Raw genomic sequence first — 25,906 nt, forward strand, 5'->3', positions numbered from 1 at the left:
GAGAGGGCTTTTTCTTTCCCACCTCTCCCCCCCCCCCTCCCCCCCCCCCCCCCCCCCCAACTAAAGCTTAACAGGTTGGTGGTATAATTTGGAGACTTAAGGGGTGTCATGCTCAGAGCTTAGGCAAGAGCCAGGGCATCTTCTCTCCAGCTCTCCAGGCTCTGTCCAGCTGGGTTGGAAAAGCAGGCAAGGGAGAGCAAGAAGGAGGTGGAAGAGAGCAAGGTGGGTAGCATTTCTTAGTGAAGGTGGAGAGGGGCCTATGGCCATGAGTGAGCTGAGCATGCAGAAGACCAGCGATGGCACTGTTTCTCGCCTGCTCAATATGGTGGAAAGTGAGCTTCAGGCAGGGAGGGAAAAAGGCGACCCCACGGAGAAGCAACTTCAGATCATCCTGGAGGACGCCCCTCTCTGGCAGAGATTCAAGGAAGTCACGAACGAAATGATCGTGACCAAGAATGGCAGGTGAGTTTATCTGCGGCCCTGCTTGGGCTGGCAGGGCTTAGCAAGAGAGGTGAGACCCCTTTAATATTGAAGAGGCTGCCGCTCTTCACTCAGAGGCAGCGGGGTCTGATTAAACATGCTCATGAGAAGGACCGTCTCCACGGCTTTCCCCCAGCCAACTTAATTAATTTCTCTGAGATCATTGGAGAAGTGGAGGCTGAAGCCACCTGTCTTGCATGCATTTTAAATGGAGAAATTCTGGGAAATTACTACATAGAGGGGCATGCCCCATAAGTTTGGGAAATGTACTCAAAAGTCAGAAAATAATACTAATTTTTGACTGACTGCATATTCTGTAGCAGATCTGAGTCCCGTCTCCATTCAGATAAGGTGAAAGACAACTTTATTTGGAAGCTGGATGGTTTCCTCATAAGGATAGCAAACTTGTCAGAAATTTCAGACTAGTTGAAGATTGGGAGCAAATGGCAAATTTGGTCTCAGTGCTTCTCCCTGCATCCGCTTCCTCGTGTGTTTGTGGTGAGCGCTTGTTTGAGACTGTGTGTGTGTGAGGATGTGAGAGCCACTGCAGAAATAGTGAGACCATAATATCCTGTCTGGGGAAAGAGAAGATGCCTTCTTTTCTCTCATTGCAACAAATTGGGGATTAATTGAAACTGATCTCTGTCGGCATTTCTTGGATTCTGTTAAATCTAGACCACTCTGGAGCTGTCAAAGTAATATTAGAAGCTTTCGCTTGGTAGAGGCGACAGAAATATTTTGAAAGAAGTCTTTACTGCTGCCTGCTTGGCTGGACTGGCTCCCAACATTCAGTGGATGCTCACTGATCTTTCGGTTCACATGGTCGCAAAAGTACAAAACTTTGAAAGGCATTTTCAGTAGGGCTAGTTTGGGCAGGACTGTAATTGTCACCTTTGAGAGAAATTCTGCTCCCTAATAGGGACAAGTGGGGGTCAGCTGGACTCCTGCAGGCTTTTGTCCTTGTGCAAAATGCTTCCATTCCTGATGTCTCGCTTTTCTGTTTTTGAGTAAAATGCACAGTGTAGAAAATGAACCATTCCTTGTGTATCTGGGAGAATTATGAACTTGAGTGCTGTTGCATGACATTAAAGTGCTTTGTAAGTGAAAAGTGTACCAGAAATAAGGGCATTTCAATAAACTGTGATTATTACTGGTAGTAGGAATATCAACCTTGCTTGATGTTTGTATTCTCTCTCTCTTAATGGGTCCCATGGTTATTTCATATGTAGGGTTGATTACTTTTCGTATTTGTAATCCAGGGATACCTGCTCCTAATCTTGCTCTCTATTTACACATTGTTTTTGGTAGAAAGAAGATATAAAACATGTTTTTAATTTCAAAGAATCACCTCAAATTCCTAACTGGATTGACTTTCTTTCCTTTCAAAGATGAGAGATGACGTAATTGTAAAAATTTTATGATGTCTGATAATAAGTAGAACTTTCTGTTTGTTATTCTTTGGACTTATTGAAAAGTAGTTACACTAACACTGAGCCTCATACTCTCTTGCTGTCGGAGTGGCCACATAGGAAAGCAAAATAAGCACAATCACTAAGTAAAAATATAGTTCACCTTATTACAATAAGGAATAGATAAAAGTTTCTGAAACTGTTATAAAATTCAATTTAATAATACGTGATATTGGCATGTACTTTTACAATTTAAGAAGAACATTCTCTTGCCTTTTTTCACCTATATAATTTTTTCTCCTTATTTAAAATTTAAAACTCTTCACAATTTTAAAGTCACTTAGTATTAATTATGTGAAAACTATTCGTTGTAGAAAAAGTCTAATTTTGGTCAACTTGGTTCTTCTCATCTGTGGAGGCCCCGCTGCTGTTCCCTCCTCCAGTGAACTGCATCTTTTCTTAGATTCTCTTAAGGTCTCTGAACCCCTTAGGGTCAAGATTTTGCCAGGAGGTAGAAAGTTCCCTTCATACTTCAGATAAAGAAGGGAAGACAAATCTCCAAGAAATTGATGTGGTTGATAACGAATGGGCTTGGTCTGGAATTACTCTCAATCTCTTAGTTCCACAGATTAAATTGTTAGCAACACTTTACTTCTGGATAGACACACATCTTTCTCGTTTTGTCATCTTCTTTCCTCTTCATCTCTCTTTTTCTCCTACCCATCTATTCCTGTCGGTCTCCTTCCCACCCATTTTCCGCTGGCCATAGGCCCGCTGTGTTTCTTCCAGATGCCCCATCCCTGCCTTTCACACCAACTCCCGAGCCCGATGCAGAGGGGTTTGGGGCCCTTCTCTGTGGAGAGCAACGTTCCCGGTGTTTAGTGCCGAGCTCCAGCCCTCTTCATCCACTTGGCCTGCCTGCCCTGTAGGCAGCTGACTTTTGACTGTTCTAAAAGCTTCCTGATGTCGTCAGAAAGCTCTTGTACGCTTGAGGTCTCATTTTTCTGCGTAATAGCAAGTTTTGAAATAGCACAGGATGGGCTGCTGAAAGAATTAAAACACTCATTTTTGAGTGGAGACTTACTTTTATGTACATAAACAGGAGGCTTGCCTCAGACATTGATCAGAAGTAGTAAAGAGAGGATTTTCTCTGAAAAACACTGAATGATCCCCAGAAACTGGGATCCTGATAGCCTCCTTCCTCCTTCCTTCCATGCCTGCCTCCTTTCTCTCTCCCCCTCTCTTTCACTACTTCCTTTCCCTTTCCTCCTCCTTTTCTCCCTCCTCTCTTTTCTCTTTTGAACTTTTAGGTACTCGTATTCAGTAGTCTTTCAGATGTGACAATAACAATTATAATTCTTAGAGCTCACGTGAGCCATCTGTAGTGCAGCCAGCTGTCATCTCCATCCTTTAAGCCAGGAACTGATATTATAGGTGCAGAAAAAAACGTTATTTCAGGCTTGGAGGCAAACAAATGAAGTCTCTTGCACCTCCTGTTTTCTTTACTGTAACATCTTCACCTTAGGGGAAAATGCTATATTTCATGTGTATTTCCACGCAGTTAAATAATTTTGACTTAATTCTGATTAAATTTGCCTTGAGCAGGTTTCAAGAAATTGGGAGGATTTCTGATGTAACTGTCGCACCCATTTATTTTCATAAAATGAGTGTTGGAAATCACTAGATTGAATTTGCCAATGAGTAAGGGATGCTGCTGCAGGGAGTTGATGCTGGTAATTTCCAGTGAGGGCTTGCGAGAGGGGGAAAATTACAGGTGCATGTCAGGCAAATAAGTTTCCATGTCCCATAGCCCACAGTGTTTTTCTTTGCACTTGATGGTTGCAGTTTATGGGGATCATGTGTATGTGTGTAATCTGCCTCTACCCAGGCCCCTTGGTTCCCTGCTGCTATTCTTACACCTGCTCGCCTACGCATAAGCATCAACAGCCACATGCCACTCACACCTCCTCGTGTGCGCGCACACACACACACACTCCAAAAGCTCTGATGAGCACTTGATGAATATCATAGTTCTATGGGGAGATGGAGGAAGGATTTGACGATGGATTTTGCCATTGACCGTCTCTGCTGTTTCCTTGCCTGCAAAATCTGCCCCTATATCTTCCTGCAAACCTCACTCCTCACCTCCTTCAGCACTGCTGCTCTCAAGGTCCCCTGTCAGGGAAATAAAACTGAAAAACTAGCCTCACAGCAAAGCCCAACCACCTGGAGCACGGTTTTGTGGAGTGCTCATCCGCCCTGCCACGCTGGCGCCTGCCCCTGTCTCTGAGTTAGGGCTGATTTACGTAGTTCTCAGCTCTTCCAAGACTCAACGAATGGTGCCCACAGGTGAACAGATGACATCTCCCTAGATAATGCATCCCATGGTCATTGTGAGGCAGGAGAAGCTGAACTTGGCTTAGAGCCGGGGGACCTCCCGTCCCAGTTACAAGACTTTTGGCAAGTTGACTGACTTTTATTTATTCCTCATTGGCAAAAAGGAGATTAAAAAATACACGGCATCTCTTAGTTCATTTGTGATATAAAAGGAATTGTAAGATTCTTGGCAGATGAAGTGCTAAAGAGAATAGAGCAATAAACTGTGGTACCACTTTTCAGATGTGTCCTTCTAAGAGCCAAGATGTCATGGCTTCTTTACTTTTTTAAACAGCTTTATTGTGATATAATTCATGTACTATATAATTCTTCTGTTTAAAGTGTACAACTGGGTGGTTTTTGGTATATTCACAGAGTTGTGCATCTATCCCCACAAACAATTTTAGAACATTTTCATTATCCCCCAAAGAAGCCCCGCATCCCTTAGCCATCACCCGCTGGTCCCCCATCCTCCCCAGCCCAGTCAACTACCAATCTGCTTACTATCTCTATAGATTTGCCTACTTTGTACATTTCATATGAATGGAATCATGCAACATGTGGTCCTTTGTGACTGGCTTCTTTCACTTAGCATAATGTCTTCAAGCTTCATCCATGTTACAGTATTTTTATTGCCAAATAATATTCCATTGTATATGTATACCCTATTTTGTTTACCCATTTATTAGTCGATGGACATGTGTTATTTCCACTTTCTGGCTATTATGAATAATGCTGCTATGAACATTTGTCTTCAAGTTTTTGTGTGGATGTGTGTTTTCATTTCTCTTGCACATACCTAGGACTGAAATTGCTGGATCATATGGTAAGTCTGTATGTAACTGGTTGAGGAACTGCCAGATTGTTTTGCAGAGTGGCTCCATCATTTTACATTCCCACAGCAATGTGTCAGGGTTCCAATTTCTCTACATCCTCACCAACATTTGTTATTGTCCATCTTTTTTATTACAGCCATCCTAGTGAATGCGAAATGGCATCTCATTGAAGTTTTGATTTGCGTTACCCTGATGGCTAATGATGATGAGCATCTTTTCACGTGATTTTAGTTTCTTTAGAACATGAGGCATAGCTCCTGAACGTCTCATGAAAGAAGAAAAGCCTTTACACGTTTTCCTATTCTGGAATGAAAGGTCACACTGCGTTCTTTGTGAGACCTAGCATGATGCAGCCGAGAGAGAGAGGAGGCCACTGGAACCTGCTAGTGGAAATAAAAATGTGAAGTTTTTCTTCATTTGGCCTCAGCCACACTGGCCTCCTCTTTCTTCAGTAGCCCTCAAATGTCTAGGCGTATCTGGCCCTCAGGGCCACTGTACTTGCTATTCCTTTACATGACTCCTTTCTTCTCATTGTTTATATGTTAGCTCAAATATCACCCCCGGCCCTACCTCAGGTCTGTCTAGAGTAGCTCCCTATGTGACATCACCCGTTTTAGATCCTTCATGGCACTCTTGCAGTCTAAATTACATTAAGAAAAGACCTGTTTACATTTTTGTTGCCTGACTTCTCTGTTAGAATGTAAGCTTTGTGAACTAGACACTGGCTCTGTGGCTTTTTTGCCATCGAATCCCCACCTGGAACAGCTCCTGGCATTGAGCAGGTACTCAAAAATCATTTATTTAATGAGTAAATAAATCTCTAATTAGGTATTAAGATTTGGGAAACTATTAAGGGGATTTTTCCTTTCATTCTGGCCTGATCATATTTACTTTCTAGAACTGAAAAGGAGAGAGAGAGGAAAAACCAGTGCGGTGCATGTAATAAAAGAGAAGGCAGTGGGCAGAGTGTAAGGAGCATGGGCTTGTGCTTCCTGAGCCCCACTTTCCTCATCTGTAAAGTGGGAAGAACAACACTGACCTCCTCAGGGCGAAGTACGACTTAAATGAGATTATACACGTTAAGTCCTAGTTGCAGAATAAAATTCAGTGTATGTTTACTATTATCATTCGAAAAACTATCTTGCATTAAATCATCTCTGAAATCTTAAGTCAGAATTGTATGGGACTTCCTAACGCTTCACACCGTGAAGGTGACAGCCTTGCTGTCACACTCGAGCAGTTGTGCCACTACTCTGGCAGTTTAGTGCAAGGGGAAGATATGTGAGTTTCCTCTTTTTATTTTTACACGTACTACATATTCTATTGGGAAAACTTTCAGTACTTTTAAACTTTAATGTGTGAAATGACAATTATACACATTTCATTCCTGTGTTTTCTTTTAAAAAAATAAAGTTTATCATTTCAGAAAAAGCCCTGGAGTAGGAGTCAGACCAGCTCTCTGTGTATGTCATGTCAACAAGCTGGACGCCTGGCTGTCAAGATGACCCTGTCTGACCCCTGCGGTCACTTCTGATGCCCACTTTTGTGATTATTTGCAAATGACATTTGTGCTTTCTGGAGGCTTCTGTTTTCTACACTTGGCCGATATCATTAGAATAATTGAAAACATTAAAATATATTGTGAAAGGGAATAGTTTAGTCTGATTTGAAGAGAAAAAAATAGATAACAATCCTTCTATTGGAAAAAGAACAAAAGAATATGCAGCTGGAAGAATTCAGATGACACAGGCAGCCTCCCTAGGGGAGAATCATCATTTTCATTAACATGAAAATATAATCATGTCATTAAGGGAGGGGAGAGAGGAGGCAAGTAATACAACACTCAGGCAGGATCTGGATTTGGGATGCATCATCTGATGTACTTTTTCCCCCTAGGAATTTGATTCAATTCATATACTTGTCCTAATCTCCTATTCAAATGAATATTCTTTCCTTGAGCCCAGGGGACAGAGGGAAGGGAGAGACAGTCCTGCTGGGAGTCAAGGGAAGGAGGGAGTCATCAGCACTAGCCGTTTCCCACAGGAAACCCCAAAGCCTAGGATCTCTGTGCAGATGAATGTGATTCAGCTGGAGAATAAAAACTGAGGTGGTATTAAATTTATTAATTTAGTATTTTTTGAGAAATAAGATATCAGCAAATTCACCTTTGTAAATGTACAACTTAGTAGCATGTAGAATATCCACAAAGTTGTGCAACAATCATGACTATCTAATTCTAGAACATTTTCATCACACCCATAAAGAAACCTCATAGCCAATAGTGGTGTAGGGGAGGAAGAAATTTGCCCTACACTTCTAGGTTCTCCTGGCTGGTCTAAGAATTAAACTGAGATGAGGCAATAACAGGAGAAAATCAAACAAAGGTTAATAACATTTATACATGGGAGAAACCCAGGATAACTGAGCCAAAATAATCGAAGCCACCACCTTAGATACCATCTTCAGCTAAAGACAAAAGAGGATGTTGGGGTTAGTGGTTTGGGATTCCGAAGGGGAGGAAGAGAATTCCCATGCAGATGGAAAAGCAAATGTTTGGTAAGCAAATGTTTGCCATACTTTGCAGAGACAACGGGACATGGAGAGGACTTTGATCAAATGGGCCTTGCTGGGCTCCTCCCTGTCTACCACACCTCGTTTATATTATACTATAGTTAGCTGTGATGATGGCTCCTTCCTGGAACAGGCCTTCCATCTTAAATTCTTTTAAGCAGCTAGGGGAAGGTCAAAATTTCTTCCTGAGTCTTTTGTTTCTTAAAAATAATCAAGCCAAAGAGACACATCTTGGGGTGGCAAAGTCTGCTCCCTTACAGCTATCACTCCCTATTCTACCTAGACTTCTTATCTCCGGAGGGAAAAGCAGAAGGGTGTGGTTCCTGTCAGCCAGGCAGGAGGGAGGCTGAGTTGATGTCCTTTGTGTTTTCAACTTCTAGAGTCATTGCCCCAAGGTGAGATTCTAGAACAGAAGCAGAACTGGGCCAGTCAAAGGTCTTGGATATAATGACAATATAGCCAAGACGTGCAGAGCACTTACGAGGTGCCAGGCGCTGGAAAAAGCACTTTGCATGAATCTACTCATTGAGTTCGTGCAACAACTTGATGAGGCTGGGTGGTGAGATGATGAAACTGAAGCCCGGAGAGGTTAAGTAAGGCAGCTTATGGCAGTATACTCAGGAAGGCTGGGAGCTGAAACCAGGCAAACTGAACCAGAACCTATGCTAAAAGTCAGGTTTCCCTATGGCCTCTCAAGGCTGCCATCTGTTGAATGCTTACCAAGCGCGATACCAGGAATGTGGGTGTTGGGTAGTGTAATGATAAAATTCCCCAGGCTCTTTGAATTCTGCCATGAGATTAGAAGTAGTCTCTAAGGCAGGGCATTCAGGCAAGAGGGGGTGCTGAAAACAGACCCCCACTACGTGTCCACAGTTGGAGGACTAAGTTGGAGGAGGAGCCACCAAAGGAGATGGAAAGGAAATTTGATGAGGTGGGGTGAGCCAAGGCGGAAAAAATGCTTTATCTGTCCACAGAGCTCAGGGAGCCCATGTGATTTAAACTCAGGAGACAGGGAGCCTGGATGGCTGAAGTCCAGCTCTGGATCCAGCTCTTGTCATTTGCCAGTCAGTTCCTTCACTTTCCAAACGTAACAATTCCCATTCTATCTCCCCTCAAGGCTGGGCACCTCTGGACACAGTAGGATGTCCTTGGTGACCCTCCAGTTCCTCATCTGTGCCCATCCTGCTCTTAATACTCCCATGTTCACATGGAGTGTTATGTGCTCCTGGCACCCTTGGATCCTCCTCTTAGCAGTGGGCACATTCCAGTTTTCCCCTTTTCGTTCTCCTCCCAGCCTCATCAGAAGCATCAGTCCTTAGGGTGCCTCCTCCAACCCCCTTTAGCTCCATGTCGTCTTAAAAGGTGAAGATACTCTAGGCCAGTACATCTTAAGCTTTAATGTTCCCGTGACTCACTGGGGATTTTGTAAAAGCACAGATTCTGACGATGTAGGTCTGGAGAGAGGTCTGAGGTTCCGCCTTTCTCGTAAACTTCCAGCTGATGTTGCTCATTCATGGACCACTTTGAGTAGCGAGGGTCTAGACGCTAGATTGTTAGCTTCTCAACCTGGGGACTCGGATTTGATAGGAGGGATTGAGAAATACGACAGCATCTGGGGCAATCAGGAGGGAGGAGGTTTGTGTCTGGAAATCAGATCTTTTGAGGAAAGATTGGAGCAACTTAGAATGTTTGGTGAAAGAAAAATAAACTAAAGGGAATCAGAAGTCAGGTGAGGTAGTTTCTCCAAATATTTGTGAGAGTGAACTTGCTGGTATTGTTCTCGAGAGTGGAAGAAGGACCAAGAAATCCAGACTAGCGTGTCTCGAAGTGTATTGGTCGAACACAGACTTTCACAAAATGCTCAGTGGAAAGATGGTTCCACTGTTATGTACGTTTAGAGTGTGCACAATCCCACAACTCCTGCTGAAAGGTTCCTGGCGCACATTGGTATAGTAAAGTCTCCGAGAAGTCCTGCAGGAAAGAAGCTGGTGTAACTTGGTGTAGCCAGGGGTTCCCCTCACTTGTTTTACTGTGAAACCATGTTTTCTCTATTAACGCTATTACTAGTATTCAGAACTTGTGTTCTTGTGAGACTGGCAAGAGCTGCTTTGTGGCATTCATGTGAGAATCCGATGTAAGCTGGGAGGAAATCTTTGACGAAAGCTCTCTGTGAGAACATGGTGTCTGATCCTCCTCTGTCAAATGACTAGAGCAGTGGTTTCAGACTTTAAAATGGAGCACAGCAATTTGAAGTACGACTCCAACATAAAATGCATTTATACAAAGAGGCTCGGTGGAACTGGGGCCGCGGGCCTGGCCTCTCCTTATTCCGCCTCCCCACTGGGGCATTCTCTGCACCCCGAGGCACTCCATGGCAGGCTCCTTGGAGTAGAGAGATGGGTGGACGAGGGGATGGTCCCTAACATCCCTCCTGTGGCTCGTTTCTGCCTTTTCTTATAGACGGATGTTCCCTGTCCTAAAGATTAGTGTTACGGGGCTGGACCCCAATGCCATGTACTCCCTCCTGCTGGACTTTGTCCCAACGGACAGTCACCGCTGGAAGTACGTCAATGGAGAATGGGTGCCCGCGGGCAAGCCAGAAGTCTCCAGCCACAGCTGCGTCTACATCCACCCCGACTCCCCCAACTTTGGGGCCCACTGGATGAAAGCGCCCATCTCTTTCAGCAAAGTGAAGCTGACCAACAAGCTCAATGGAGGTGGGCAGGTAAGATGGGTCGCTGGCCACTCCACTGCCCCACAACGCCAATTAAGAAATATCAAGGGTGCATTTAGGCAATTAGAGGGGTCCTCACTGATCGGTCACCTGGCCACCCAGCTGCCCCACAACGCCAATCAAGAAATATCAAGGGTGCATTTAGGCAATTAGAGGGGTCCTCACTGCCTCTTCTCCCACAGAAGCCAATTATTCCCCAGAGTCCAAATGTAAACAGGAATAAACAGCTCTTAATTGGTGCTTTCAGTTTTTAATGGACTTCCTGATGTTAAGAGAGAGTGAGAGAGCCCCGCCGTTTACTTAATCATCAGGGCCTTTCAGAGTTTGTCTTGCGAGGGGGCTTTTTACCCACCAGAAGGGAGCCGCGTGTGGGCACCGGGGTTGTGTTATCCCTCTCCCCTTTTTTGGTGTAAGTGGTGTGTTGGCAGTAGACAAATGCCTTAATAAAAAGCTGCTCCTAAATGAAATAATTGCTACCTCCTCTTGGGCATTATGATAATTATCAATAGAATATTGAATCAACTTTGGGCTTTCAGAAAAAAAATCCAAACAAATGTTAAATAAGGAAGGTTTTATTTAACGTCTCCAATTAGAGTAAACAAGATTTTGGGGCTAGGATTGTTTTCTCTGGTAGGATTGTGAACACTAGTGCACTGTGTAAGGTGGTTGTTTATCACATAAAATATAGACTGTTTGGGGGGATTAGAGACATAGCTGGGAGGAAAAGGTCTTGATTACTCTCCCCCCCCCCCCCCCCCCCCCCCCATATTTCATTTTGTTCAGCCTCTTGGCTCCCAGTCTTCTCGCCCCTTCTCTGATCTCTCTGTCCTTAGCCAGCTGGGACGGGGGAATTCATTTCTTGGAGGGGGATGTAATCCACCCAAGTCTGTGATATGCAGAAGGTTCCGGTTCTTTATTAAAACAGGAAATTGAAAAGTAAACTATTATTCTGCTCAGATTTCACAACAGGAGACTTCCGATAAACCTTTTACTTGACTCACAAAGAGTGGATGACGCGGGACCCGCAGACGTCAGATGTCATCACTCTTTCGGTAGTCACTGTGAAACGCATAGTATTTTGTCAGTATTTTGAGATATTAGGGTTCCTCATATGAAGAAAAACAATGTGTTTTTCAAAACCCACATTGTGCTGAAAATAGGGAGAGAAAAAAAGGGAAGCGAGGATTTTGGCAGAAAACTGAACACTCTTTAGAACAACTCCTCCGTGGCAGAAGCTACAACGTTATGCTCCCGGGACCTTCTGAAAAAATTCCCCCATTCAATTCTCTGAGAGGTGGGGGCAGCTCAGGGGACCTAGGATTCGAAGCGTGTGGCCCTAACTGGGTGGGTGCTGAGCTTGGGACTAACCGCTGTGCTGGCGCTGTCTATCACCTGTCGTGCACCAGGCTTTGCATGTCTCCTCTTTCTCTTCTTCCACCGCAACAGATAATGTTGAATTCTCTGCATAAGTATGAACCCCAGGTGCACATAGTGCGTGTTGGAGGCGCCCATCGAATGGTGATGAACTGCTCCTTCCCTGAGACCCAGTTCATAGCCGTGACTGCCTATCAGAACGAGGAGGTGAGTGTGTGTGCAAATGTCACCTGGGAGAGAGAGGTGGGATGGTGGGGGGGGGGGGGGAGGGGTGCGGCTTTTATTGCCATGACCGAGCTTGGAGGAAAGGTAGATTTTCCAGGATTCAGACATACTCAGCAGAGAGGAAGTTGAACAGTGAGGTAGCTGCCTTCTGCTCCCTCTTGCCTGTTTGTCACAGGCCCACCAGCCCTTCCTCTTCTTGGACCGATGAGGCACAGTTGTGCATAGTAGTAAAATCACCAGAAACCTGGGAGTCTTTGCTTCAGGGCTTGGTGTGCCCTTGGCCTGCACAGCTGGGTGTCTCTGCTGCTCTAGAAGCAAGTCTGTGCAATTGATCCAACCGTGTACCTTCTTTGGGTCTGTGTTATGCTATCTGTCCTGTTTGTTAGGTTTTCTGAGCACACTCGGGTCTCTTCCTGCCTAACTTGAGCCACTCTGGTGGGTAGAGCCGAATAGCCAGAATCCGGCCTCTGTGAACTGGATGGGAGCAGGATGTTTGGGTCCCTTCAAGTAGTCCAGGGGTTCCCAGGCCTGCCAAGTTGATGTGGATGCCCCTGACGAGAGAGAGGGCAGAAGGTGGGTGAGGGAGCCAAAAGTCCTTTGTGACCACTGCTAGCTTTGCTCACGCACCTTGCCTTCTCCAGGTTTGAGCCAAGAGGACGTCCAGGTCATGTGGATCTGACTGCACAGCTCTCCTCCCTCTCACTCTTGATTTCTTCCCACAGTTCCTGGGCCACAAGGGCTTTTATTTTACTTTTTTTCCTTCCACCAGAAAGCAGCAAGTCTTAGGCCCTTGCTGATGTCAACATTCTTTCTGATATTTATTTATTCAGCAAATATTTGTTGCATATTACTACATGCTGGATGTTGTTCCACGCGCTGGGAATACTGCAGTGAATAGAATAGATGTGGGCCCTGTCCTCAAGGCACTTACATCCCAGTGGGGAGAGATGAAAACCAAATATATGTCATATATATATTATATATATTTGCTCATTTCTAATGCTCTGCCGTTTCTTGGCTCACTTTTCACTGCATTTGTCATTTTCACCACATGCCACAATAAAATGCTCCTTGGCAGAGAGAGTGCTATGGTGATTTCATGCAGAAGTGAGCAAAGGAGCATGGAGAGGGAGAAAAAAAGAGAGAGGGGAAGTATTCTGATTTTATGGAAATTCATGGGTGAAGAGAGAGGGTCCTGTTTGCACACGCGTGTTCCACTCTCACTAACACTTCTTGTCTTTGTAAACCTAAGATAACAGCTCTCAAAATCAAGTACAACCCTTTTGCCAAAGCCTTCTTGGATGCCAAGGAAAGGTGAGTAGAGAAATTTCAGTAAAATCTTGTGAATTGACTTCTGCAATTGTGAAATTTATGATCATCTCGAAAGGGTCTGGACTAGTGGCACTTGCATTACCTTTGACAGAAATATGTTTTCAATATCAACTTCAATATTCAACAAAATCAACAAACTCATAACAATCTGTCCCTTATAATAGGGATCAGGAGAACCTCCACTGGCAATGTTGTGTCAGCTCTGTCTTACTCTGGATTCTTGAAAGTATCACAGCCAAATTTAAAAAAAATTAAGTGATTTAGATTTTTAATAATTCACTCTACCCTTCCCCCAATTATCTCTGAGTAGAATGGTGTCAATAAACTTGTTTTTTTAACAACTACGTTTAGCCTAGTAAAGCTGAGTAATTCATGCAAGTAATTCGTAAAGATGAGAGGCCCATATCTTTCAAATCTGAGAGAAGAGGAGTCAGAGACTTCTGGGGGTGTGAACGACAATTCTACCACGTTAGGTCAGGGACTTTATATCTCTGTATTTTTCCTTTCCATTCTAGAAAAAAAAATAAAAGGATAATGGTACTTATTCTTGACTTCTATTAACAAGGCCCAGAGTATATACATGATGACCTGTGAAGTGTTCAGATTTTATTGTCTGAGTTTCTGATCTTCCCTTTACATCTTAAAGGCTCTGGATTAATAGACAGATGTTTACAATGATATGTCAGGGGGTCTGTCCTGTCAATATCTGACTTAATTTTCAATGATGTAGGAGACAGACTTAAAACTTTTTCAGATGACTAAAGGCCCAAAGAAAACTGGATGTGCAAGATGATAGGGTCTAGATTCAAATTGATGGTAGCATAGTATAATAAGGAGAATTTAAGACCTTGACTAAGAGGTCCTGATGCCGAGTCCTAGCTTTGCCATTTCCCAGCTGTCTGATCTTGTGAAAGTCGGTTTACTTCCCTGAGATCCACTTTGTTAATCTGCAAAATCGGCACAGTGAGAGTTCCCTCACAGGATATCACAGGTGTGATTGTGACCTGAAGTCCTATGCCAATCTCAGCTGTGGTAATTGGTGCTCGAAATTAGGCAGGCAGGAGCAATGACCACAAATCAGTATGATCAAACCAAATAGAGACTGCTGCTGCTGTAAATATGATAAATTGGAGTGACCGTAAAATTGCAACTCAAAGAGCAGTTGAACAAGTAGATAAAAGTGCCATGGAAGTAGGAGAATGGGGGAAAGATAGTAGCTTGGAGAAAAAAGGTGTTTGATTTTCCTATTCCAAGAAATGGATTGGTCTCTAGAAAGAACTGTGGCTGTGCTTTGTGCTAGACTTGTATGATAAGCTGGATGGCCCCAACGCCCTTTTGTTACTCTTTCAGGAACCACCTAAAAGACGTCCCGGAAGCTGTCGCTGAGAGCCAGCATGTGGCCTATTCTCACTGTGAGTTGGCTGAACTGGGTGATGCCTGGGGCGTCTAGGAGCAATCTCCCACCACACTCAGAATTTTTACTTGTCCTGACGGCTTACGGTCTATTCCAAACCTTCTATCTAGACTCAACAGGTTAATTCTTCCACTCAAGACAAGTTTATGCCCTTTCCAGAATTCCCAGAGAGAACCAGTGCTCCTAAGGGGCTTAAATAAATCTTAGGCAGGAGATAAGAATGGAAATGGTGAATTTCTTAGACTCTAGTTTCACGTCAGTGAGGCTAGGAACTCTCAAAAGTGCATGCTGGGTGTATCTCCCGCCTTCACACTCTCCTCTCTTGTCTCTGTCCTGGATTCCCCCTGTTGTTAGTGTTTGCTAATTTTCAGTGCCTCAGGTAGGCTGTAGCTGTGCAGATGAGGGAGAGCCTGCATTCCTTGACTGGAAAGCTGCAGGGAGAGTTGGGGTGATACAGCTGGGATTCCGCAGGTGGCATTGGCTGTTCCTGACAGGGTGCCACCCTCTGTAAGTCTCAGATTGTAGAGGAGGCCCTGTGGTGGAGCAGGTCCTCTAAAGCCGCAACAGTAACCCAAGGTCAGCGACATCAGAGTGGACAAGTTACCCCTGGTGTCTGTGACACTCTTTAATTTGGATTATAGTGGTTTGCTAAGATCCCGTCTGCAGTTTCCCACCTATGGAATTCTTCACTCCCTCCTTCTCTAAATCTTAATGCATCTTCCATTGCAGAAATGGCAGGATACCCCCATAAAGAGAAGCAGCTCTCAGAAAAGCATTTTTTAAAGTGACCTGGAATAAAAAGCCTTTTTATGTGGGAGAGGAGCGGTACAGAGCCACACCTTTTCAAAGTCCATGTGTTGCAGTCTTCTCAGTAAAATTCTTGAGATGTGTACGTTGTATGTGGGCAGAAGTGTGGTTCTGGGGATCTCTTGCCTGGCTTTGCCCACTGGACCCCTGAATCTTGATTCTATTAGTCAGATAGGGACCCCTCAGGCCACATGTCTATACAACAATGGGAAAAGGAAGACGACAAAAGGATTTGTTGAGAATGACTGACCCACGCTTTGTGAGATGAACTCTGTACAATTTCCTTACTTATACTTAAAAAGTATTAAGCAAAGACAATGGTTTCTAATCAAAGCTCCATTTCCTTATTATTGAAGCCCCAGAGACAATCCTTAGTCAACAATCTTGAGGCACAGCTCTGGCCCTGTCTGAGTCCTCATCTGCGGGTATCTCAGTTGAGATCTGGTCGGTGAGACGCGCTTCTTGTTTCAGGGCCTGCGTTACTACGTCTCAGTCTGTATCCGTGAACTCACTTGAAGTAGAGCCTTCTATTCCGAATCAATATTTTTTATTGTGGCAAAAAACACATAATATAAAATGCACCCTCCCAACAATTTCCAAGTGTACAGTACAATATAGTCAACTACACGCACATTGTAGTGCAGTAAATTCCCAGACCCTCCGCGCCCCCCCCGCATCCTGCGTGACTGAAACTACTTCTCCAAGCAACGCCTTGCCTCTCCCTCCCCCTAGCCCCTGGCAACCACCATTCTACTTTCTAGCTCTCTCTCTCTCTATCTAGTTTAGATACCTAAAACATAAGGGGAATCATGCAGTATTTGTCTTTTTGTGACTGGCTTATTTCACTTGGTCTAGTGTTCTGAAGCTTCATCCATGTTGTAGCATCTGACAGGATTTCCTTTTTTTTTAAAGCTGAGTGATGTTCAATAGTACGTATACACCAAACTTTTTTATCCAGTTATTTGTCGATGGACATTTAGGTTATTTCCACCTCTTCGCTATTGTGAAGAATGCTACAGTGAACATAAATATGCAAATATCTTCAATTCTTTTGGATATATACCCAGAAGTGGGATTCCTGGATCATGTCGTAGTTTTATTTTTAATTTTTTGAGGAACCTCCATACTGTTTTCCATGGCAGCTGCGCCATTTTACATTCCCGCCACCAGTGCACAAGGGTTCCAATTTCTCCATATTTTGCCAACACTTGTTATTTTCTGGTTTTGTGTTGTTTTGTTATTGATAATGGCCATCTTAACAGTATGAGGTGATATCTTATGGTTTTGATTTGAACTTCCCTGATGATTAGTGATGTTGATCATCTTTTCATATACTTTTTGGTCATTTGTGTGTCTTTGGAGAAATGTCTATTCAAGTCGTTTACCCTTTTTTCAGTCGAGTTTGTCTTTTTGTTGTTAAGTTGTGGTTGTTCTTTATATATTCTAGATATGAATCCCTTATCAGATATATGGTTTGCAAAGATTTTCTTCCATCCCATAGGTTGCCTTTTCAGTCTGTTGGTTATTTCTTTTGCTGTGCAGAAGTTTTTAAGTTTGACGTTCCATTTGTCCATTTTTGCTTTTGGTGTCATCTCCAAGAAATAATGGCCAAATCTAATGTCATGAAACTTTCCCTTGTGTTCTCGTCTAGGAATTTTATAGTTTTAGGTCTTACATTTGTCTGTAATTCATTTTGAGTTATTTTTTAGATATGCATAAGATAGTAGTCCAGCTTCTTTCTTTTGCACATGAATATCCAGCTTTCCTGACACCATTTGTTGAAGAGACTATCCTTTCTCCATCATATAGTCTTGGCACTCTTGTTGAAGATCATTTGACCATATAAGTGGGGGTTTATTTCTAGACTCTCCTTTCTGTTCCATTGATCCATATGTCTGTCTTTATGCCAGTACCATACTACTTTGATTATGGTAGCTTTGTAATATTTTTGAAATCAGGAAGTGTGAGGCCTCCACTTTTGTTCTTCCTTCTCAGGATTGTTTTGGCTATGTGGGGTCTTTTGAGAGTCCGTATGAATTTTAGGATTGCTTTTTTTCTACTTCTGCTGAAAATGCCATTGGGATTTTAATAGGGATTACAGTGAATCTGTAGATTGCTTTGGGTTGTATGAATATTTTAATAATATTAAGTCTTCTAATCCATGAACATGGGATGTCTTTCCATTTATTTCTTTTTTCTTTAATTTCTTACGGCAACGTTTTGTGGTTTTCAGTGAATAAGTCTTTTGCCTCCTTGGTAGAGTTTATTCCTAAGTATTTTGTTCTTTTGATGCTGTTGTAAGTGGAATTGTTTTCTTAATTCACTTTTTGGATTGTTCATTGTTACTGTATAGAAAGGCAACTGATTTTTATGTGTTGATTTTGTATCCTGCAACTTTGCTGAATTTGTTCTAACAGTTTTTTTGTGGAACATTTAAGGTTTTATATATAAGATCATGTCATCTGCAAACAGATAATTTTATTTCTTCCTTTCCAGTTTGGATGCTCTTTCTTTCTCTCTCTCTCTTTCTCCCTCCTTTTCTCTCTCCTTCCTTCCTTCCTTGTTTTCTTTCTTGCCTAATTACTCTGGCTAGGACTCCAATACTATGTGGAGTAGAAGTGGTGAGAGTAGGCATCCTAGTCTTTTTCATTATCTCAGAGGAAAAGCTTTCAGTTTTGCTCCATCAAGTTTGATGTTTGCTGTGGGCTTGTCATACATGGCTTTTATTATGTTGAGGCAATTTCCTTATATTTGCTTATTGACTCTTTTTTATCATGAAAGGATATAAAATTTTGTAATTGCTTTTTGCTGCATCAGTTGAGATGATTATTCAAAAATAAATTTCTATGAACTATTTTGCAGCCTTCTAAAATGTTCTGCAAGGTTCTTGCCATCAAGATGTGCTAGCCAGCTCCCTCTCTGCTTTCAGAGTCCCCTATTGGGTGGTGATGGAGGCATCCTGTTTCCTTTTGCTTGGAGTGAGAACTAAGACCTCTTCCCACTGGGCAGAAATAGAGAGGCCTCCACTCTTTCTGTGTTACCACATTAAATATTCCCTAGTAGCTGTAGATCAGTGAGTTACATATACATCTAACACTCCTTCCTAGACTGACTTCTAATCTAATTCAATTAAGTCAGAAGCAACTTAATTTTTAGTTTCTATTAACTTACACGTTCAAATAGTCTTTCATATATCTGTGATTCCAGTGTTCCTTCAGAGGTTTTCCAAACTTTGATAGGACCTGTCATTCATCTCCCAAGAAGCCAACTTAGCTGCAAACGTGGAAGGACAGTGCCAGTGGGGGTGGTGGCACTTATCTGCACGTGGGCAGATAGTGTCCTTCACACAGAAACATAGCTGTGCAAAGTGGCTGGTTACCTGACTTTTTGTATAAAGTTCACAGTGTCAGTTTCTGTATCTTCCTCTTGTCTGTTTTAGTGGGAGGATGGATCTTTTCCAATCCGGATGGAGTGTGCACAGCAGGAAACGCCAATTATCAGTATGCTACTCCTTTGCCTCTGTCTGCTCCCCACACCCACCAGGGCTGTGAGCACTATCCTGGCCTCCGAGGACACCGGCAGGCTCCTTACCCTTCTGCTTACATGCATAGAAACCATTCTCCCTCAGGTGTGTGGTTCTGCTAATGATACCCTTGGGGATATGAGGGGGAGCGGGGTGGAGAGAAATGGATAAACAGATAGTAAAAAGAAGTATCTGCAGATGGAACCCCTTTCATCTAATATATGTGATGTTATTGTATATTATTATTGTAATGTCTTAGTTTATTTACTAATATAACATTATTAGTGTTTTGTAATTATTTCAGAATACAGTCTCCTGGTTCTAATGGGAGTAAAGGCCTCCTCCCAGGGCGCTGGAGTCCCGAGCAGTTTCAGGCTGCAGCTCTAAAAGCCAAGAGAAGTTGTGGGGGTCCGAGACACTCAGCTCAGGGCCTTCACTTGGCCTTTTTCTACAGTTGTGTTGCATGGGAAGTCCAGGGAAGGGAGGGAGAAACGAAGGAAGGAAAGGTGAAATGAATCCAAAGGTTGATTTCTCATTCAATTATTCATGCGACAAATATTTATTACAGGCTGACTCTGTGCCAGTTTCTGTCCATGAAGAAAATAGACAAATACTCGCTCATGGAGATTCTATTCTCAGACGGGGAGATTGATGTTAAATAAAACAAATAAGTACAGTTCAAGGCACTGGAGATGGAGGAAAATGTTAAGATTCCAGCCTCAGAGACCTCCTGAGCTCTGAATCTGCAGAGGGCTTTCCTGGTCACCAGCTACCCGTCCCTGTGGCCCTTCACCTGCTACTCCCGGCAACCGCGACAACTCCTGCCAGGAAGGGAGAAAATGTAGCTCAATGATATCAGAAACTGAGCAGTGTCCCCACTCTATGTCCTGCTTCTTTCCCATGGTCAGCACACAACACATCTTCTGAGCATCTGCTGTGTCCCGGGCGCTCCTCTAGGCCGTGGGGATAGCAAGGCAGTTAGGGTATAGTTTCTTCCCTGGAGGAGCTCAGGGCTCTGTGAATACATAAATAATTCATCACAATACAATGTGGTGAGAGCTCTAATGTGGTCCTTGGACCTGCAGCATCACTTGGGAACTTGTTAGAAATGTGGACTCTCAGGTTCTCATTCTGAAAGAGTCTACATTTTAACAAGATCCCCAGGTGATTCTTATGCACATTAAAGTTTGAGAAACATTCTATAGAACACATATGCCCGGATGCTATGGGAATCAAGGAAAAAGAGCAGCGAGATCTGCCCAGAGGGATTGACATTTAACTTGAGCTTTGAGGGATGAATAGAAAAGGACAGAGAGGGTAGTGGGCAGGGGTGAAAGGATGGATGACATGGGACACAGGCAAAGGTGCAGAGCACTCCAGGTAAGACAGCAGTATGAGCAAAGACATAGAAGGGTGAGAAACCCTGGGTTGGCTGGGGAACAGATTTGGAACAGAGTGTGGAGGAGCAGGGAGAGGTGGAAGATGCAAGAGCTGAGGCTGAAGACGTTGCAGGTGTCAGGCCATGAAAAAGAGTGACTTGGCCACATATCTATCCTGGCATCTTCTTCCTCTCTCTCCTCTCTCCCTCCTTCCTCCCTTCTCTTTCCTTCTTCCTGTCCCTTAGGTATACACTGTTTATGCAAATGAAGATTCAAAGACATAGAAGACACTATTCTTGAGAAGTTTAAATCTACTTGGGGCTGTTGAGAAGAATAAGGTCCTTGTTCTGAGAAATCTCATCTGGGGCACTGGTGGCCCTTGGGCTTATCTTGAGGGGCTGATGATATGGTCCGTTCTTACAGAGGAGTGATTGTGGTGACATGAGTTAGACAGATCTGTGTCACAAAGGGCAGATCACCTCCCTCTGTGTCTCATGTATAAAATGGAGATGATAAGTTGTTGTTGTGAAGATTAAAATATGAGCGGCATGTGGCATATGGTTAACATTCAATAAACCTAAGTTCCTCCCTCTTTTCTGTTTCCCTCAGAAAGTACTAACCAACTATTGGCACCCGTAGCACAAGCCATGGTTATATTTTATCCTAGGATCATGTCATTGGTCGCCATCTTTATATATTCTGCATGCTCCATCAATTCAACTGTTGTTATTTTCCCAAAGTGAACTTGATAGAAAGCTCCAGCAATAATCTGCAAGTTTTCTCTGGAGCTGACAGCTGGACGTCCTTATCCTCCACACCCCACGCCAGCATCCTGTCTGTACCCCACACGAGTGGACCCATGAATCCAGGGCCTAGGTAAGACCAACACCAGCAACTTGCTCTCTGGTGGGCTTGGGACTTTACTTTAGGGCTGGGGACCCAGCTTCGTTCTTTTTCCTAAGTGGCTTGCTCTGAGCTATTGTCCTGACTTCTAAGCCACTAGGAAGTAACGGTAACAACAGGATGGACCTTTTACTCCTGGAGAGAGGGGAGTGGGAAAGCACTGCTCAGATATATACTCTTTCTTTTGTAGCATTGGTATTTTGTTTTTAAAAGGGAAAAGACATCCTTGCCTGGGCTCATTCGTCTGGAGCCGGTCAGAAATACCATACACTGTGGTAGGAGCAGATAGATACCGAATACAAGGAAATCGAAGGGCAAGAGTGTAAATACACACTGAGAACTCAAGACCTGATTGTCCATATTCTCATAAGCCACCCATTCTAACAAGGGGACAGATAGTGGGTGCCTGGACCACACCCGGGTGACAGGGCTAAGCGTAGCATGTAGGACCCACGGCATCACTCTCACACCAGAGACCTGCATTTCGTTCTGACTTCTGGAAATCAGTGTGGTGGCGTGGAAAGGAAAGGGGCCTTGGAGTCTGACAGCACTTCTGTCAGGACTCTGGCTTGAGTCCCAGTTCTACTCTGATTGACTTTGTGACTTTGTCGATTTTCTTAGCATCACCAAGCTGTAGCTTTCTTATCTTGTAACATGGAAATAAGATGAGCTACTCTGTAGGTTATGGGGACACCAAAATGAGAAATCACAGGAAAATGCTTTGTAAGTAATAATGTGCTATACAGAGGTCAGCTGTTAGGTTCAACATAGATAGGCAGAATTTTGAGAAGGCCCAACAAGAGATTCAAAATTACAAGACGGTACTTGGGGAGACGGCAGATGTCTTGGTGTCTGTAGGTGCTGGAAAAGGGAGGAGAATGCAGGGCTCGGGCCCACAGCAGAGCTCCTCAGGCTTCACTGTGCATTAGGATCATGGGGAATGTTGTTTAAATGCGGAACCTGATCGGCAGGTCTGGGTTGGGGCCAGTCTGCATTTTTAGCAAGCTTCCAGGTGTGGCTGATGTGGCCTAAACCGTGATCTTGATGTCCATGTTGCTGCGGCCCACAGGGTCTAGCCGTGTGCTGTCCAGTGCAGGTGCCACGAGCCACCTGTGGCTGTTGAACCCTTGAAATGCAACTAGTCCAAATTGAGAGGTGCTGAAAGTGTAACATACACACAGAATTTTGAAGACTTAGTACAAAATAAAGGATAAAAGTAATTTTTTTACGTCAAGTGCATGTTGAGATGATATTTTGAGTATTTTCAGTTACCTAAAATATTATTAATAATGAGTTCAGTTTTTCTCTTTTTATCCTTTTTATTTTTAAAATATGGCTACTAGAAAATTTAGCCTTGCATTTGTGGCTCATATTTTATTTCCTTTTTTTTTTTTTGAGGAAGATTAGCCCTGAGCTAACTACTGCCAGTCCTCCTCTTTTTGCTGGGGAAGCCTGGCCCTGAGCTAACATCCATGCCCATCTACCTCTACTTTATACGTGGGACGCCTACCACAGCATGGTGTGCCAAGGGGTGCCATGTCCGCACCCGGGATCCGAACCGGCGAACCCCGGGTCGCCAAGAAGCGGAATGTGCGAACTTAACTGCTGCGCCACCGGGCTGACCCCTCATATTTTACTTCTATTGGACAGTGCTTGACTGGAGGCTCTAAGGGAAATGCACTGATTTGGGCTGTGGTGGGAAGTGAGAAAGAGTGTCCTTAAAGATATTAAGCAATCATGTGCCTAGTTCTGTACTAGATACTTTATGTAAGTCATTTATAGTATTTAAAGGCATCCACAAGGCTGGTATTAAAACTCCTATTTTACTAATGGAGAAACTAAAGCTCGGAAGTGTTAAAAACTTCCTGTAAGCAAGTGATGTAACTCAGAGCCCTGGTCTTCCCACTGGCCCAGGAGGCATCAGGAGGGAGCTCCGGGGGATATTGCAAAAAAGTCTCTTCTGGAGGTGGGGCCAGAATCCCGGCAAGCAGAGCTGGCTCAGAAAGAAGCCCAGGGCATGGGCTTCTGCAGGTTTCCTGTGGTCCAATGAGGTCTCTGGTATCTGAAATATGGCCCAGAGTGCAGGGTGGCGTGACTACCTCTGGTTCCCTCGTTGGCATATTTAACCCATTCCTGACTTTATAAAGATTTTGCAAGAGAAAAACAAATGTGTTCAGTGCCATCACTGGGTAATGAGCCTATTGTCAAGCAATGCAGTGTCAGGCAATGCAGGGTCAGGCAATGCAGAGACTCTAAGATGTCAAACGTGGTGACGACTAAAGGCTTGAAGCATCGCGGGTGATTCTCCCTGTTCCGACTGCGGTCATTTTCATCTAGGTTCTATGTTAAGGTGCAAAATTTGCTGCACATTACAATCAACTGGAAAGCTTTTAAAAATCCTCATACCCAGGCTGCATGCCAGACCAGTTAAATCAGAATGTCTGGGCGAGGGCCCAGGCATCAGTATTTGTTTTAAAACTTGCAAGTTTGTGAACCAGTCTAAGGAATAAGAGAAGGCCAAGGAAGTGGTCCAGCTGCCTGGCTTTTCCGCCAGGAACCAGGGCTGACAGGTAGAGACCAGGAATGCGAGACGGAATTATCACAGCCACCATGGACTGAGGGCCATGTGCTAGGCATCGTCTGCTCATCATCCTGTTTAATCCTCACGACAATATCTGTAAGGTATGTGTAATTATCACTCCAAATCTTGAAGATGAGGAAACTGAGGCTCAGGGAGATTAAATAATTTGACCAAAGTCATGGAGTTAGTAAGTGGCAGAGCCAGGATTCGAACCCAGGTTTTCTGACACAGTGTGTCCTGGTTATTACGCCGCATGGCTTCTCCTGGCCAGTGAGGGATCTTACTTCCAGATCCTCCCGTCCGAATGTTCCCCTTTCCCTCCTGTCCATGTAACCAGCTGCAAGGGAGGCCTAGAGAAATAAAACGCTGTGTTTAAAATGAACAACTTGCCTGGCGCAGGGCCAGTGTCAAAATTTAGGGCTCGGGGCCCCTAATCGTATGCTTATTCCACTACATCTCGCTGCTTCTCTTGGCGTCTCTGCAGAAACAGGGCCATTCTGTGTCCAAGCTAGAAACAGAGCCGTGGCCAGGTGCCATCTCCCTAGACCCGGCGGCTCCTCTCAGCAGGTGTGCATGCTCGTCAGGTGGCAGTCCTTCCAGGGAGCGTCACTGACCATCATCTCTCTCTCTCTCTCTCTGCAGCCCCTACCCTTGCCTGTGGACCATTAGCAACGGCGGTGCGGGCCCTGCCGGGCCGGGCACAGAGGTGCACGCTGGCTCCCCGGGAGCCTTTCTTCTGGGTAACCCAGCTGTGACTTCGCCCCTCTCCACCCAGGCACCCACCTCGGCTGGCGTGGAGGTTCTAGGGGAGCCCTCGCTGACCAGCATCGCCGTGTCCACCTGGACAGCAGTGGCCTCGCATCCCTTCTCAGGCTGGGGTGGCCCGGGTGGGGGTGGGCTCCATTCTCCCTCCTCCTTGGACAGTTAGGCAGGATCTTAGGGAAGGGGTCAGCAGAAAACCTTCTATGTGTAGAGCTCTAGGAACCCCCTCCATTGAGCCCAGTGAGTCAGACTGCAGGTCTCCCCACCCAGTGAGCTAGAGGGTGGGTGCGTCATACCAGAAGCCCACTGGAGGACGGATTAGTTTGCAAGATGCTGTTATCGTCCCTTCCGTCTCTCCATCATTTTCTTTTTGGGCTCTCTTCTTCTCTGCAGCTTCTCCAGGCCATGCTCAGGCGACAAAAGCTCTTGAGAACCTTCCTTGTGCTCTGCCTGTTACTCTCGGATGATTCTAGAAGGCTGCACTTCCTGTTCTGTGGGTGCAAAGCTGTTAAGTGAGCTCAGAGTTTACCTAGCCTAAGGCCACTGCTTCCTAGCTTTGTGCAGCCCTGGAAAGTAAGTGTCACCAGAGAGCAAGAGGGTGTGAGTTCACAGAATGAAGGTAACAAAAATAGAGCTAATCATGTAATGCTCAGAGCAGTGTGCCTGGAATTGAGGAAAGAAGATGTCATTCCGTTGCTCAGAGACCTTTGATGGCTCACCATTGCCTGCAGAATGAAGTCACATCTCCTTACTAGAGGGAGATCCCCTACCGTCTAGCCAGACACTCCTCTGGCTTTAGCTGCCTCTATATTTCAGTCAAGGCAGACATTCCGTCTCTGTTCTCTGGACATGCAGTGTCCTATCCCCTCTATACCTCCTCCCACCGTCTCTGTCTGGTCCCACCTGTGCGAAGCCTACCCACCTCCCGGGCACTGGCTGTGGCGCCACTCCCCACAGCAAACCCCCCATCAGCCAGGGCGCAGCCCGTCCGGGCCGGCTCCCTGCTCTCCTGCTGGTTCCGCCTCTGCTGTAGAGCTCACCTTGCTCTGCCTGTGTTTTTGTGACCTGTGAGTGTGTCTCTCTCACTAGACTGTGAGCCCCTACCTTGGGGTGAGGCCTGGCCTTCTCGTCGTTGTGCCCACAGCACCTGGCACTGTGCCTTGCCTGTAGTCGTGCCTAATAAACACTGGCTGAGTTGAA

The 25,906-nt window shown here is 44.6% G+C and overlaps 1 protein-coding gene across 1 annotated transcript; it reads left to right on the top strand.

Moving 5' to 3' along the window:
* Positions 1-259: 259 nt before the first annotated feature.
* On the top strand, positions 260-25,906 carry TBX19 (T-box transcription factor 19). The gene is made up of 8 exons (XM_046683064.1): positions 260-462; positions 10,133-10,397; positions 11,853-11,987; positions 13,258-13,319; positions 14,688-14,749; positions 18,998-19,186; positions 21,201-21,336; positions 24,587-25,906. The coding sequence occupies exons 1-8, from the start codon at positions 260-262 to the stop codon at positions 24,870-24,872; spliced, it is 1,338 nt and encodes a 445-aa protein (XP_046539020.1). The 3' UTR covers positions 24,873-25,906.

This window comes from Equus quagga, chromosome 13, assembly GCF_021613505.1.
Source record: "Equus quagga isolate Etosha38 chromosome 13, UCLA_HA_Equagga_1.0, whole genome shotgun sequence".
Lineage (NCBI taxonomy): Eukaryota > Metazoa > Chordata > Mammalia > Perissodactyla > Equidae > Equus > Equus quagga.